Genomic DNA, 15,669 nt, shown 5'->3' with positions numbered 1-15,669 from the left:
GAAACAGGTGCCCGAGCCACCTCAGCTGGCCCCTCTTGACGCGGAGGAGCAGCGGCTCTACTCCGAGCTCCTCTCTGGTGAATAGTTTAATAAAAGTAAGTATTTTCATAATTTAATGGGTTTTTTTGCACGAAAACAAAGACATAAATTTGCAGTTGTCATTATTTATAGGTTATTCTGTTATTATTTTACTGGTCTGGCCCACTGCAGATCAAATCAGGCTGAATGTGGAACCTGAAAGAACATGAGTTTGAGAGCCCTAATCTATAGTTTTATTCAACCTCAGTGTGTCTCTTTGTAAAGCACCACTTTATTTGATATATGATGGTAAAATGAGGTTGTGTGGTTTTTATCTGTGCCACAGAAGACACTCACATGTCACTGCTTCTACCCACAGTCGTCCTGGCCAACAGCTCTGGCGCCTGCCACTTCCTCAGCTCCATGACTTCCACTTCTCCTGGAGAACCAGGCTGTGTTCTCCAGCGGTAGGCGGAGCCCAGTCCCCACAGCTTGGCTGTCAGATCTCCACCAACAAGGACGCTACGAGCAGCCACATTGCCATGGATGCAGCCTTGACTGTGCAGGTACTCCTAGAAGACGTTAAACAAACAAATACTGTTCAGAGTCTGTGAATCCCACATCAGCATCGGCTGTCGGTTACCTCAGATCTTACTGCTTTAGAAACAGATAACAAACACTGACAGAGTCTGTTGGATTAATATGTGAACCTTTACCTGGAACCAGAGGGTTAAAGGGTTCATATGTGAACCTTTACCTGGAAATTAACCCTTTAACCCTCTGGTTCCAGGCAAAGGTTCACATATTAATATGTGAACCTTTACCTGGACTCAGAAGTTAAAGGGTTCATATATGAACCTTTACCAGGTTTTAAGGTGCTTTTCTTGGTTTATAAAACTCTTAATGGTCTTAACCCCCTTTATTTCTCTGATTTGCTGTTATCATATGGGTCCTGTCGGACCGTCAGGTCCTGACCTTTGAACTGTTCTCAGAGTCCACAGTAAAACTCATGATGACGCCTCCTTCAGCTTTTATGGAACAGTCGACCTGAGGACCTGAGGTCTGCTGCCACTGTTTATATTTTTATAAATAAACTTCAAACCTATCTTTTTACTTTAGGTTTTCATTAAACTCTTACTTATTAACATTGTTTTACTCTATTGCTTTTATTTTTTATTTCTATTAACAACTGGGGGGAGTGTTTGGTGTAAAGCACTTAGTGCTACATGGAACATGTATGAAAAGTGCTATACAAATAAAGGGCTCAGAGGTTAAAGATGATAACATAAGTGAGTGTGATTAAACTTGTTTTTGTTTTGGAGGAGGTTAAACTCTAAGTATAAGTGTGGATTGTGTTTGTACTGTTTCTGTTTATGACCTCCATTGATACTGAATTAAAGTCCATCATGTCTGGATTTGTGTAACCACTGTGTGAACCGGTCAGATGGAAATAGGGATGTAACGATATGAACACTTCATACCACGGTTAATGTAACCAAAATTATCACGGTTATTATCACAGTATTGTTGAAATGTGGTCAAAATGTTCAAAAATTACTTATACACCCATCCATCCATCCATTTTCTTCTGCTTATCCGGGGCCGGGTCGCGGGGGTAACAGTCTAACCAGGGATGCCCAGACTTCCCTCTCCCCAGACTCCTCCTCCAGCTCTTCCGGGGGGACCCCGAGGCGTTCCCAGACCAGCCCACAGACATAGTCTCTCCAACGTGTCCTGGGTCTTCCCCGAGGTCTCCTCCTGGTGGGACATGCCCGGAACACCTCCCCAGGGAGGTGTCCAGGAGGCATCCGAAACAGATGCCCGAGCCACCTCAGCTGGCCCCTCTCGACGCGGAGGAGCAGCGGCTCTACTCCGAGCTCCTCCCTGGTGACTGAGCTCCTCCCCCTATCCCTAAGGGTGCGCCCAGCCACCCTGCGGAGGAAACTCATTTCGACCGCTTGTATCCGGGATCTTGTCCTTTCGGTCATGACCCAAAGCTCATGACCATAGGTGAGGGTAGGAACGTAGATTGACTGGTAAATCGAGAGCTTCGCCTCTCGGCTCAGCTCCTTCTTTACCACAACCGACCGATACTTATACACAACCTGAAATAATTTGGGAAAAAAAAAAAAAAAAAGAAACAAAACCCCAAAAAAGTAAAATAATGGGCACAATGTACTTTATGTTGGCAGAAACATTCAAATATTAACATGTAAACATCAAACCTACAAATATGCACTAAAGATGGCACCTTATAGCTATTGTTTCACTATTTTCCATATTAAGTTTGAGTTGAAAGTGCGGTAATCAAACACGGTTATCATGATAATTAGAATTTAAACGGTAATACTAACTGTCAGGAATTTGTTTATCGTTATACTGATAATTGTTACATCCCTAGATGGAAACACATGAACCTAAAGATCTGCAGTCCCCCCACCCAAAAAAAAAATTAAATAAATAAACCACAGAAGTCATCCTGGACGCACAGTTAGCTGTTGGTAAAATCTGCAGTCAGGGTTAATGTAAGTGGACCCAGTTCAGACTAGGGTTAATGTAAGTAGACCCAGTTCAGACTAGGGTTAATGTAAGTGGACCCAGTTCAGACTAGGGTTAATGTAAGTGGACCCAGTTCAGAGTCGGACTGACCAGAGCAGAGGCCACTTGTCTGGCCATGGTGAAGATCCTTTTCTCTGTCATGTCACATCCAGACTCTGAGTTCACCTTCAGTGAGCAGGAAAAACACAAAACAGACACTGTCATAACCCAGAGCACATGTGTGTTTACAATATGTCAAATATCAATTGACATATGGCCTATGCATTATTATTAATGCCTATTATTTAACCTACACTATATGCAGTTCATTTTATAATATATTTAAACCGTCTGCTGTATAAAAAGAATATCGTTAGCCTAAGCATAATTAACTATCTATCAAATGGACTAAAGTCTGTGGACCCGTTGAATCTAGGTGTTTGTGTTTTAACAGGGCTCTGGGATCCAGAACAATAAGGATTAATGTCAGAATAGAGTTTGATATTATGGGACAGATATCAGTGCATTGGTTTGTTTGGGATAAATTATTGTCTTTGTAAAAGGACTCAGATGGTTTGGACTTCAGTTCTAGTCCTAGAGCAGGGCTGTCAAACTCATTGTAGTTCAGTTCCACATTCAGCTCAATTTGATCTGCTGTGGGCTGAACACGTAAAATAATAACAGAATAATATAGAAATAATGTCAACTTCAAACTTTTCTCTGTTTTAGAGCAAAAAAAGTACATTTACATTTTGAAAAGGTTTACATCTGCAAACTATCCTTTCAAACAATGTGAATAACATGAACAAACTGAAAAAATCAGTGTAATTTTAACAATATTCTGCCTCAGTTTATCATTTACACATTTACATTATAACTTACAGATCACAGTGGATCTACAAATACACAAAACATTCAACAACAGGCAGAATATTGTTAAAATTGTACTTACTTCACTTAAGACATTTCAGGTTGTTCATATTTGTTCAGGTTATTCACATTTTTTATGAAATTATACTTTGTTTTAGTGTAAATACATGAATATATTGATATTTACAAAGAGAAAAATTTGGAGTCATCATTATTTCTGTTATTATGATATTATTTTACTGAATCCTTCCCACTGGAGATTGAATCGGTCTGAATGTGGAACCTGAACTAAAAGGATTGCTAATATTTTAGTGTAATTTTTGCATTTCACAAATTCATCCCAAGGGCCGGACTGGACCCCTTGGTGGGCTAGATTTGGCCCCTGGGCTGCATGTTTGACACCTGTGTCCTAGAGGATGGATCTGAGATGAGGAGGTCCAGGATCCAAGCGGAGTTTGGATCCTGCTGGACAATGCTGACTTTACCTGCACAAGCTGTTTAGTTCAGTTTGTGTGTGTGTGTGTGTTATTTCCTGTTAGAAATAAAGACATGCACACACCCAATACTAATAACCCTGGAAAAACAACCAAGCTAAAGGCAGCGTCAGACCTAAATGTTTTTAAACCTCTGCAAACTTAATATAGTAGAACATTTTTATATTATTCGTATTACTTACATACTCATACCTTTTTATCCTGTGATTATTAAACTATACATATGTGTGTGTGTACATATTGTGCTTATTACAACATAATTACTAATTTATTATTAATTATTATTACTATTACTTTGTTCTACTAGTACTTTCTAATGTGCAGTTGACTGTTTTTTTCCACTACTGTTTTTATAGTTTATTTCTTGTAATATTTCTTATAGATGTACATTTGATGTGCTACTACTGGAACCTTAATGTCCTGAGGGATCAATAAAGTTAATCTAATGTAATCTAATGTAATCTAATCTAATCTAATCTCTGTCCTTCTCTTCTAGTCTGTTCAATATGTAGTAACTGGTGTGTTTACTTGTCTGCATCTCCACAGGAATCCCAGCAGGTCTCTGTGCTGCAGCTCCTCCACCGCCACCACCAGCGGAGACTGAACTGAAACCACACCCACCAGCGCCGGGATGAAGGGGTGTGGTCCCAGGCCCGACAGGAAGGAGGCAAAGCCCAGGAACGTCTGCTTTTCACTGTTGGATGCTGAGTCTGGGAAGAGGCAGAATGAACCAAACACAAGCCTCTGGTATTTCATTACATGTCAGGTGTTATTAAATACATTTTGACAAAAATGGGAAACTGAAATGTAAGTGGATGACAAACATGGCAGCTGTGGTTTAAAGTTAAATGCCGACGCTTATGTGTTTGTGACACAGACACTCGTTAATACTCGAATCTAGGGGCGCCAAACCTTTCTTCTTGGTTTAATGTGAAAATAATATTACATTATGCCTGTAAATAATGACAACTCCAAATGTTTGTCTTTGTTTTAGTGCAAAAAAACCCATTAACAAACTATCCTTTAATCAGAATCAGAATACTTTATTAATCCCAGGGGGAATTTATTGGGTGATGCAGTCGCTTCATTCAAGTAGAATAAAAGTAGAAATTATCAGTACAACAGGGGTAAAATAAATAAATAAATAAATGAACATACATACATACATACACATAAATAAAGCTCTAAATATATACACACAGCTCTGAATATATATATTTACCAAATATACATATTAAAGCACTTTATTGACACAAAATTAGAACAGCAATTTGTACATGTACTAGACAAATATTGTCAATATAATTAAATAAATATATGCACATAACTATAAAAATGTGGTTAACCTGAACAAATATGAACAACCTGAAATGTTCAGTGTAACTGTACCAATGTTCTTCCTGTTACTAAATGCTTTGGGCCTTTATAGATCTGGGCCCGTATTCCTAAAGATTCTTAGTGCAAAGAGTTGCTCCTAGTGCCCAAATTCTAAGAAAATTCTTAGAATCATGTTTTCTTAGAATTTCCCCTAAAAATTAAGAGTGGATCCTAGTAAAGATAAAAGCTTTTTCTAAAGAATCCTTGCCCTTAAGAGAGCTCCTAAGGTGAGATCTGCTAAGGGCAGGGAAGAGGACTTTTAAGGGGCTTAGGAGTTCCTTAAAGCAGAGGACAACATGGAAGAGGCAGGAGGGGTATTCTCCCAGCACTGGATGACAGTGAATTAATTAAACACTACAGATTGCGCCGTTAAAAAAAAAACAAAAAACGTTAAAAAATGGTATTATTCTGACAGCTGGGGTGCCAAAAAAATACTGTTAAATAACGGAAAATAACCATCTCATAAAAATACAGTAATTTTCCATGATTAAAATAGTTTTTTGCCCTAACTTTACATGAGATTTTGCATATTTTTTTTTACTTTTTAATGTTTAATAAAGAATATTTTCATGTATTAAAACAATCAAATTACCTATAAATATATATATAAACAATTTTCAGTGAGACTCAGTTGTCCAATCCACTGATAAAAACTGTATTTGGACAGTTTATCAGTGCTTATACATGTTATACATTCACAGAAATACATTTATTCAACATTTTTGTTGTGAAACCTCCTGTAATTACACAAGATATTTGTCAATTAACAAACAAGTCTGGTTCAACTGACAGAACAAATACTTTTGCGGTTAATTGTCAGTAATTTTATCTTGTTTTATTTTTTTACAGTGTTAAACTTTAAATTAACAGTTTAATCTCATGAATAGAAAATAAATATTTGTGAAATTGTGATACATTTGCGAATGTATTTTAACTGTATTTTTCTGTGAAAAAAGAAAAAAATTATTTTTAAAAAATGGAAATTTTATGGTTATTCAGTTACAGTTTTTTGTGTTATTTTACATTTGACATGTAAAATCACAGCCTGTTTTTGTCATTTCATTGATATTTTCCTGTACCTGAAAAACACAGGAAAAATCTGTAAAATAGACAGTGAAAATTCTGTTAAATTACAGATTTTTTTTACAGTGTGGATTTTGCAGGAATCCTGTTTGTGGTTGATCTCATTAGAGATGCACTTTCTTCTCCAACCCAACGCCACAATGCAATACCACCCCAAATGAAAGCCATCACAACACTGAGGTATTTGGCAACAGGGAAAGTACAATAATGCAGCAGTGATGACTTGTCTGTCACAACCCTCCATCTGCAGGGTCATCTACCAAACACTGACAGCACTGTCACAACCTCTACTCCTGAGACTGGTCAGCAATCACAGACAGTGATGAAAGCTGAGCCATTTTACCCTCGTTAATACCAAATTGAGTTGAAATGTTGAAAGTGCAAAAATTACCAGCATGCCAATTAATATGAGCAAATAAATATAACTATCATAATGTGAATACTGTGGAAGTGAGTTTTTTCACACATTTTGTAGGATAATTTTAAAGTATAGCTTAGTATTCATTGAACAGATATTTTCTTTTATGTGAAATATTATTTACAATTACATAGTCTTCATAAGATTAGTTTCTGTGATTAAGTTTATCGATTTGAGGGTCCATCCCTGGCCCATTATCACCAAAAGTATAGTTTTTTCTAGCTTTTGGGAATCAGCCAAGCACAGCTTTTGAAATGATGACTCATGCCTTGCAAAGGGGTCAACCACACCTCTTCACTAACAGAGGAATTTCCATCCATTCCTTGCTCAGAGTTCTCTGAGAGTGTTCTGGAATCACTCCTAAACTAAGACTCCTTGCTAGGGATTTTTAGGTTCAGTTAGGAGCTCTGTGAGAGGATTCTCAGAATCTTTAGGAATATGGACCTGATCTGTAATGAACATGTATTCATGATAAGTTGAGGCAGAATATTGTTAAAATTGCGCTTCATTTTCTTTATTCATTTCATTTTTTTCAGGTTATTCACATCTTTTTTGGTTGGATAGTTTATAAATATAAATATTTTCCTAATTTAAAGTTATTTTTTTCACCTAAACAAACAGAAAACCTTGTATTTGTCATCGTTTATAGGTTGTTGTGGTATTCTTTTACTGGTTTGATCCACTTTAGATCAGACTGGCCTGAACTTGACTGAGTTTTGTGTCCCTGATCTAATCTGTGAGAAGACAAATGTTGACATCATTCAGTGTCCTGACTCCAGATCAGACCGAGCCTCTGGTCAGGGGGGTGGACTGTGCTGGGTTTACCTTTGAGGACCCTCAGGACCACGTCCCTGTGGTCCATGCGGGCTCTGTGGAGGCTGACGGTCTCGTTGGGTTTGATGGAGAAGGACAGTGGCAGGGCTGTGACGTGGCTGAAGGCCCCGTGGCGCCTCTCTGTGGTGGTTCGTTGTACTGCAGCTGTGGTTGGCTTGACGTTCCGCTGCACCGGTTGAACTGACATTGGCAGCTCCTCATGTTCCAGGGGGTTCAACCCATGGGGCGCTGCACACAGACGGACCGAACAGCAGGTACAGGACAAACTCAGTTAGACGGACAGATGCTTTGACTGAAACACTGGCATTCACTTATGGATGCGTGTATTTTAGGTCTGCTTCCATCACATTTAATGATCCACATCTGTTAATCCTTAATAACTACCCTTTGATCTCAATTAAGAGGAAATATTTTCCAGAAAATGTAATATTCATGTATATCAAATCCATATGAAGGCAATAGAATATCATAATTATTGATTTGAAAAGTTAAATCTATAGAAAGTGAAAGAAAAAAAATCCTTCACAAGCTAGCTATTTCATGTCAAGACCTATTTTTGGTCATGTAAGGGAAAAAAATAAATCTGTTTTTCTAGGTTAGTGACAAAATAATCTTAAATTCCAATGAAGCCATGCTTAAGCAGAGGGTTAAAGTTCCATTTGTTTAGCTCATTTGATTAATTAGTGATAAAAAAAGAAAAAAAAAATTTGGGGGGGGGGAACCTGAAATTCCCTACATAACTGGCACCATCTGATATTAAAATGCTTAAAAAAGCAATTCACACCAATTTTTCAGACAAAATGATTTTTATAATGATAAAAGGATGTTTAAAAGGTCATAAAACTATATTGAAAATAGAAATATATGATTGAGATTTCAAATTATAGCAACGATAAGTTATGTTCTTATTCATTCTTAGAGAACTTTCCGAGGGACTTAATTTACTTCATATAAAAAGTTCCATAATTTTCTTAAATCCTTTTTTGACCAAAAATTTTAATGGATTTAGAAACTTATACTATTCAACTATATAAAGTTTGAAATCATTATCTCAATTCTAATTTTTTGATTCAAAGTCAATATGCACATGACTTGACCCATATCTGTTAGAATGACTTTAATAATTACAGTCTGTGGTCTCGGCATCTGTTCTATTGACGTGTTCTAGAAGTCAGAACAGAACTGAGACAGACGGCTTTGAAATGTTCTGGTTCCACTGAAGAGAACAGAACCTCCAGATGGAACTGGTCTGTTTGAATACAAGTCAGTTTAAATGAACGAGACAAAGACACGTGGATGTAAATGTTTTTCTAATGAATCAGGTTCTGCTTGGAGATGCTTTTAAGGAACAATGTTGATTATACTTTTGGACCTTTTAAATTATTGAAGGTGTTTTATATGTTTTTAGTGTAGTGTTTTAGAACGGACTTTGACTGTTTTATGGACATATATAGTGTAGATGAAAAGTCTACTGTCTGTAATTTCCAAGGTTCTCATAGTTTTGGATTTTTCATTATAGTTTAGTTTTATTTAGTTTGGACTTTTTTTTTTCTCTAATTCAGTTAGCTTTAATTCATTTTTAGAGCAGGTTTAATAGTTTTTATTAGTCTTCATTTTTTTCTAAATGCTTAGTTTTAGTTTAGTTGTAGTTTAGTTGTAGTTCAGTTGTAGTTCAGTTGTAGTTCAGTTGTAGTTCAGTTGTAGTTTAGTTGTAGTTCAGTTGTAGTTCAGTTGTAGTTTAGTTGTAGTTCAGTTGTAGTTCAGTTGTAGTTCAGTTGTAGTTTAGTTGTAGTTCAGTTGTAGTTCAGTTGTAGTTCAGTTGTAGTTCAGTGGTCTCTTTTCTCTTCTTCTCTGTGCTCCTATTCAAATCAATCCCAGACAGGACTCTGCTGCTTTAGTCTCCATGTTTCCAGGTAGAGTGGGGACCAGAAGACGACTGGAAACCACAAGTGAACACAAGTGACAGGAGCAAAAAGTGTCGTATGGAGACAGCACAGAAAACTGAGAGAGACAAAGAAATCGATTTCGTATCAATCCGACACTGACAAAAGACAAAAATTAAGGGAATTTTATCCATGATTTTCATCCGTTTTAGTTTTGTAAACACACAATACAGTTTCAGTTAGTTATCGTTTTTTTTTTCTTTTAATTAACTGAAATAAATAAAAACGTTAACGAAATTGTTTTCTCAATTCTAGTTTTGTCATTTCGTTAGTTTTTGTTAACGATAATAACCTTGGTAACTTCTGCTGCTGTCTGGGCCAGGACACTCTGGAAAAGAGCTTTTAATCTCAACAAATCTTTTTTCTATGTTAAATAAAGTTTAATAATAATAATAATAATAATAATATTTTTTCAGTAGTGTCTTGTTGGATGTTTGTACTACACTTATGACTCCATTGCTGTGGTAGCTGACGTTACTTTATTGTCAAAATGTGTGAAGAATTGTAGCTTTGTCTATAGTTCGAAGAGTTGGTATTAATCAGAAGACTTATTTTATATTTACCCTTATTTTGTTACGTTTGCATTATTCCTAATGAGAGTTTCCAGATCAGAATATTTATGGACAAAAGACACCTAATGCAGTGGTCACATGGTCGGTCCTCTGTTGAGTTGCAGTTGCTGCAGACTGAATATCCATTAAAAACAGAATAATCCTGCACGGTTTCAGCTCCACAGGTTGCTTCATCTGACATAAATGAATGTGCGTGAGCTGCGGTACTTGACTTCTCCTGGATTTAAAACCGTCTTTACATAATAAACCTTCAGTCTGGTTTTTTTTTTTTAAGCCTTTACAGGAGTGTGTAGTAGTGTGTATGTAAGGGTAGAGACTGCGATCTGGTAGGATCGGCGATTCTACCAGTAGAGACTCCGATCGTAGTCTCCACCAGTAGAAACTCCGATCAGAGTCTCTACTGGTAGAAACTCCGATCCTGCCAGTAGAAGGGTTAGGGTTAGGGTTCGGATCGGAGTTTCTACCAGTAGAGACTCTGATCGGAGTTTCTACTGGTAGAATCGCCGATCCTACCAGATCGCAGTCTCTACCCTGACATGTACGTGTAGGATGTGTGGTTCACTCTGGGACTTATGTGTGATTTGTCACCGTCGATGCCCTGGAGTTGGCGTCGTTGGCGATGCCTCTGGGAGCGTCGGTGTGTGGATCTGTGGTGGGTTCGGGTGGTGGCGGTGGTCCGGGCTCGGTTCCGTACCGAATAATGCCTTGATAACGCAATACCCAAGAGGGCCAGTAGAGTAACCAGGGTACTGAAGAGGAGCAGCGTAGGGACGATGATCACAGCCTGCTGATGTTCTCGAACAACTGGCAAATACAAACAAGTAAACAAACAAGAGTGACCAGGGTACCGAAGAGGAGCCACACTGCCACCCCTCTCAGTTCTGGACTCTTGTAGATACACATAAAACATTTTTAACTTTATCCATCGTATCCGTCATCTCACACACCTCCTCAAATACTAAAATGAACTCGTTGGACAGAACATGCGACGTGAACCTGTTTGTCTGAGTCCTCATTTCTGGTTCAGGTGTGGCAGAGGGCGTGTCGAACGTCATGAATCATTTCAGTTTTAGTTCAAGAGTCTGTTTGAGCCTAAACTTTCAACTGCACTTCTCCACAAACCGTCCACACAAGTACGGCCTCATGACTTTCTGAAGGTGAATGTGAGTCCTGTGTTCTTAAAGGGACGTGTTCAGGTGTGGATGAGTTCTGAACAGGCTGATGGAACCACAGGGCAGATCATGGTATATGTCAGTCCTGTTACTACTGCTGCTCAAATGACCGTTTCTGTACAGTAGTCAGATGTTGAACTACACTCAAGTCTATTCAGTGCAGCTTTTATTTCACTTTTCTAATTCGCTGCTGTCCTTTGGTGGTTACATGTTAAAATAAATGTTCTATTAGCAGTCAGGAAGTGAACAGATGACAGTATGTTAAATATATGTGAACTGTGGTGAATGTGATTGTAGTAACACCGGTGGAACAACTAAAGGTTTAATTGTGACGTAATCATCAGGTGACAACCATCAGCAGTGCTCTGTTTGAACAAGCAATCACACACCAATGAATTAGAAAGAAGATTAAGCAAGAAGTAGAAAAGTCGTGTTTGAAAGTGAAGTCCAGTCCAGAGGGATGAGGTGAGACCAGGACTGAAGCAGAGCTGAATTCAGACAACATGAGGAGTGGTCTTACTACACAGGGTGTCGTCCGGCGCACACACGTCGTCTGTGGAGTTGGATGACATGCTGGAAAGGAAGACAAGAACAGATCAACATAACCAACAGTTTCAAAGGCAGATCAGCATTACCTCTGCTCAGCAGCAAACCCTAATCCCTTCAGCTCAGTCTGAGGCTGCATCTGCCTCAGAGAACCCCTGAAGTCCAGCAGCCCCAGGAAGAAACTGTAGAACAACCAGTCCAGGATGGACAGTCAACAGCAGAACACACACAGATATAAACCACACTGGTACACATACAAACTGGACAGAACCAGCCCACCAAAGGGTCCAATCCCACCCAACAAAGGGTCCAATCCACTCTCCAAAGCAGGGTTGTCAAACTCAGATCCTCAAGGGCCGGTATCCTGCAGGTTTTAGATGTATCCCTTTTCCAACACACCTGATTCAAATGATAAGCCTATCATCCAACTCTGCAGAAGCCTGATAACGACCGTCAGGTGTGCTGGAAGAGGGAAACATCTAAAACATGCAGGATACCGGCCCTCGAGGACCGGAGTTTGACACCTGTGCTCCAAAGGGTCCAATCCCACCTACCAAGGGGCAAAGTAGAAAAATAATACTGAAGACAGCCTGCTGATAAAACAGAATAATGCTTTAGACGTTGGTCTTGTTCTCACCTCCTCCTCTCACCAAAATGGAGAAACGTGGTAAAATAAGGATGTTCCAGATCCTGGAGTTAACCCTAAGCCTAAACCTTCAGTTCACTGTGATGACAACAAGACTGACTATAAAGAGCATGATGAGTGGTACACACACCCTGTGGAGTCACACTGGTATGTAGTAAACATTTAGGACTAAACACAAGCAGTCACACACACACACGCACACACACACAGAGTTATGGAACAAGTTTTTCTGCATTATTTTCCCACATTATATGAATAACTTCGACATCAACACAGACCTGCAGGTACAACAGAAGACTAAGCTATGTGACAACACACACACATACGCACACAGAGCAGGGACTGTGTTGTCACAAACACAGACGTTTGTGTAAATGTCGACATAATGGTTCACAAAGTACACAGTCACATAATGATTAAAGGATGTACATATACACACGTGTTCAGTTATTGGTGTTCAGTATGTGAACATACATGAGTGTTTCCTCTGACATCTAATGAAATACTCACACCAGACCAAACGGCAGTCTGACACACCTCTGTAGTCAGCCTTACTCAGATGTAATTCTATTAACTATCCTTTACTCTGGTTCTTTCATCCATGTCCTGTCTGTCCATCAGTCGCTCTTACCTGTCCTACTCAGGTGTCCTCGTCTGGACCCACATGGACCGTCCTCTGTCTCTGATCAATGGAACCACACATTCATCTGTTTTTGTGGTTTCCCCTCAGAATCGTGTGAATCCACAGATACATTTCCTCCTGAGCTCATGCTGACGTGAGCGCTGCGGTTTGTCTTTTGTGTTTTCACACCTGTCTCTTTCCTCATGCATGTCTGACTGAGGTTAGCCACGCCCACTCTCCTCCTCAGCCTTATCTGCTGCGTGCAGCTTGTAATCTCTTGTATATTTACCTAATGTAGGTGTTGGTGTGACACTGCTTTGTGTGTGTGTTGTATGTGCAATCTGCACAAAAGGTGTTTTATATCCGTGTTATTTACACTGATGTATGTGAAAAGTACACCATTTTATAAGGATTATTACAGTGTCAAACCTGTTTTACTTCAAGGGCTGCGTTCAGCCCAATATGATCTGAAGTCACCCGGACCATTATATAACCTCCTCAGACCCAGCTATGGGTTTTCTGTCCACATTTGTGGACAAGACTTTCACAACTTTATACTAAAAAAGAAAACTGTCCACCACAAGGGACATTCCATAAAAATTTAAAAAACTGCATCTGAAAAAACTGTTGCATCATGATGTTTCCAATATAGACACTGATTTAATGAAAAACCAAAAAAAAGCTAGTACTTTGCTGACATTTCCTGGGTCTCAGGAGGTTAATAATAACAGAATTACCTCTAAATAATGTCAACCCCAAACTGTTCTCTTTGTTTTACAGAAAAAAAGTAAAGTTACATGATGAAAATGTTTACATCTACAAACGATGTGTAAAAAAATGTGAATAACATGAAAATCATGAACAAACGGAAGAAAAATAAGTTCAATTTTAACTATATATATATATGTATGTATATATATATATATATATATAAAATGTATGTATGTGTGTGTGTGTGTGTGTGTGTATATATATATATATATATATATATATATATATATATATATATATACATACATACATACATATGTCACAGCGTATTATTGATATAACTTACAGTGGATCTACAAATACACAAAACACTTAGTGACGGGCAGAATATTGGTACAGTTACCTCAAATGACACTTATGTGTCTTTAAAAAGTTTCCGGTTGTTAATGGTTGTATAAATTGTAATCATGTTAAAAATGGACAAAAATTTGAGAAACATGAACATAAGTAAACCAAAAGATTATCAAAAAAATTTAACAAGCATGAATAAAATAAAGAATAACAAGAATGAAACGAGTACAAAAATTGGAGGAACATGAACAAAACGAGCATAAATGAGCAAAACCCTCAATAAAGTAATGAAATAAACAATAAGAATAAAACATACACACAAATGAACCAAAATTTGAAAAACATCAACAAAATGATGTGAAAATTGCGCTCACTTTTCTGAAAACATTTCATGTTCATATTTGTTCAGGTTATACACATTTTTGGTGAAAGGATAGTTTGTTAATGTAAACATTTTCAGATACATTTGTTCTTATTTCTAAGTTATTATTTTACTGCTCTGACCCACTTTAGATTGAACTAGTCTGGATGTGGAACCAAGGTTATTATCGTTAATGAAAACTAACGAAATGACGAAAACTACAAATGTAAAAACATTTTCGTAAACTGAAATAACTATAATTAAAAGAAAAAAAAACATAACTGAAACTGTATTGTGTGTTTATAAAACTAACTAAAACAGATAAAAATTATGGATAAAATTCCCTTTGTTTTTGTCTTTGTCAATGTCAGATTGGTACGAAATTGATTTATTTCCCTCAAGCTATTTTATCTGCTGGTATCATATGATATTTAACGGTCCGTCACTTGTGGTTTCCAGTCGTCTTCTGGTCCCCACTCTACCTGGAAACATGGAGACTAAAGCAGCAGAGTCCTGTCTGGGATTTATTTGAATACGGCGACAGAGAAGAAGAGAAAAGAGACCACTGAACTACAACTAAACTAAAACTGAGCGTTTAGAAAATAACAAGAACTAATAAAAACTATCAAACCTGCTCTAAAAACAAATTAAAACTAACTGAATTAGAGAAAAAAAGTCCAAACTAAATAAAAACTATACTATAATGGAAAATCCAAAACTATTGGAACCTTGTGTAGAACCTGAACTAAAATGATGGTTAATCTCTTCAGACTTCAGGTTGGACTGGACCTTTTGGCGCCGTATGTTTGACAGCTAATGGATCATTCTGTTTATTATTGAAAAGCTGTGGAAGGAGCAGCACAGTGCGACATGTTGAACTAGGTGTGGAGAATAGAAGGGTGTGAGCGTTAGTGTACACAGGAGGAGTGTTTGGAGGTGAAGGTGTGAGCGGCGGCTGAGGTCGCAGCTGCGGTGGCTGGTGACTTTTCACCTGCTGGATGGCGTCCACACTCCTGTTCCTAGAACCTGCGTCTGTTCGGACACACCCTCTGTTTCCAGCGCTCAGGAGCCTCACGGACCAGCTCTGGGTTTTCCACTTTACATCCAGTTTCT

At 38.2% G+C, this 15,669-nt stretch overlaps 1 protein-coding gene across 3 annotated transcripts in view; it reads right to left on the bottom strand.

Annotated features, from left to right (window-relative positions):
- The window catches only part of styk1a (serine/threonine/tyrosine kinase 1a), a 29,697-nt gene extending 16,383 nt beyond the window's left edge, over nucleotides 1-13,314 (bottom strand). The window contains exons 1-8 of one of the 3 annotated variants that reach the window (XM_030130551.1): nucleotides 12,423-12,467; nucleotides 12,145-12,165; nucleotides 11,840-11,892; nucleotides 10,736-10,951; nucleotides 7,624-7,860; nucleotides 4,449-4,630; nucleotides 2,668-2,742; nucleotides 376-590 (exon numbers count right to left, since the gene is read on the bottom strand). In XM_030130551.1, coding sequence (XP_029986411.1) covers nucleotides 376-590; nucleotides 2,668-2,742; nucleotides 4,449-4,630; nucleotides 7,624-7,860; nucleotides 10,736-10,951; nucleotides 11,840-11,891 — 977 coding nt within the window. In that variant the 5' untranslated portion in view covers nucleotide 11,892; nucleotides 12,145-12,165; nucleotides 12,423-12,467. Of the gene's footprint in view, nucleotides 1-375; nucleotides 591-2,667; nucleotides 2,743-4,448; nucleotides 4,631-7,623; nucleotides 7,861-10,735; nucleotides 10,952-11,839; nucleotides 11,893-12,144; nucleotides 12,166-12,422; nucleotides 12,468-12,502; nucleotides 12,519-13,142 lie in introns of those variants that run through there. The other 2 variants (XM_030130548.1, XM_030130550.1) reach the window with 2 other exon arrangements.
- Between the last annotated feature and the right edge of the window lie 2,355 nt (nucleotides 13,315-15,669).

This window comes from Sphaeramia orbicularis, unplaced genomic scaffold, assembly GCF_902148855.1.
Source record: "Sphaeramia orbicularis unplaced genomic scaffold, fSphaOr1.1, whole genome shotgun sequence".
Taxonomy (NCBI): Eukaryota; Metazoa; Chordata; class Actinopteri; order Kurtiformes; family Apogonidae; genus Sphaeramia; species Sphaeramia orbicularis.
The sequence above is the reverse complement of the archived record's forward strand: the minus strand, read 5'-3'. Positions and strand labels throughout refer to the sequence as shown.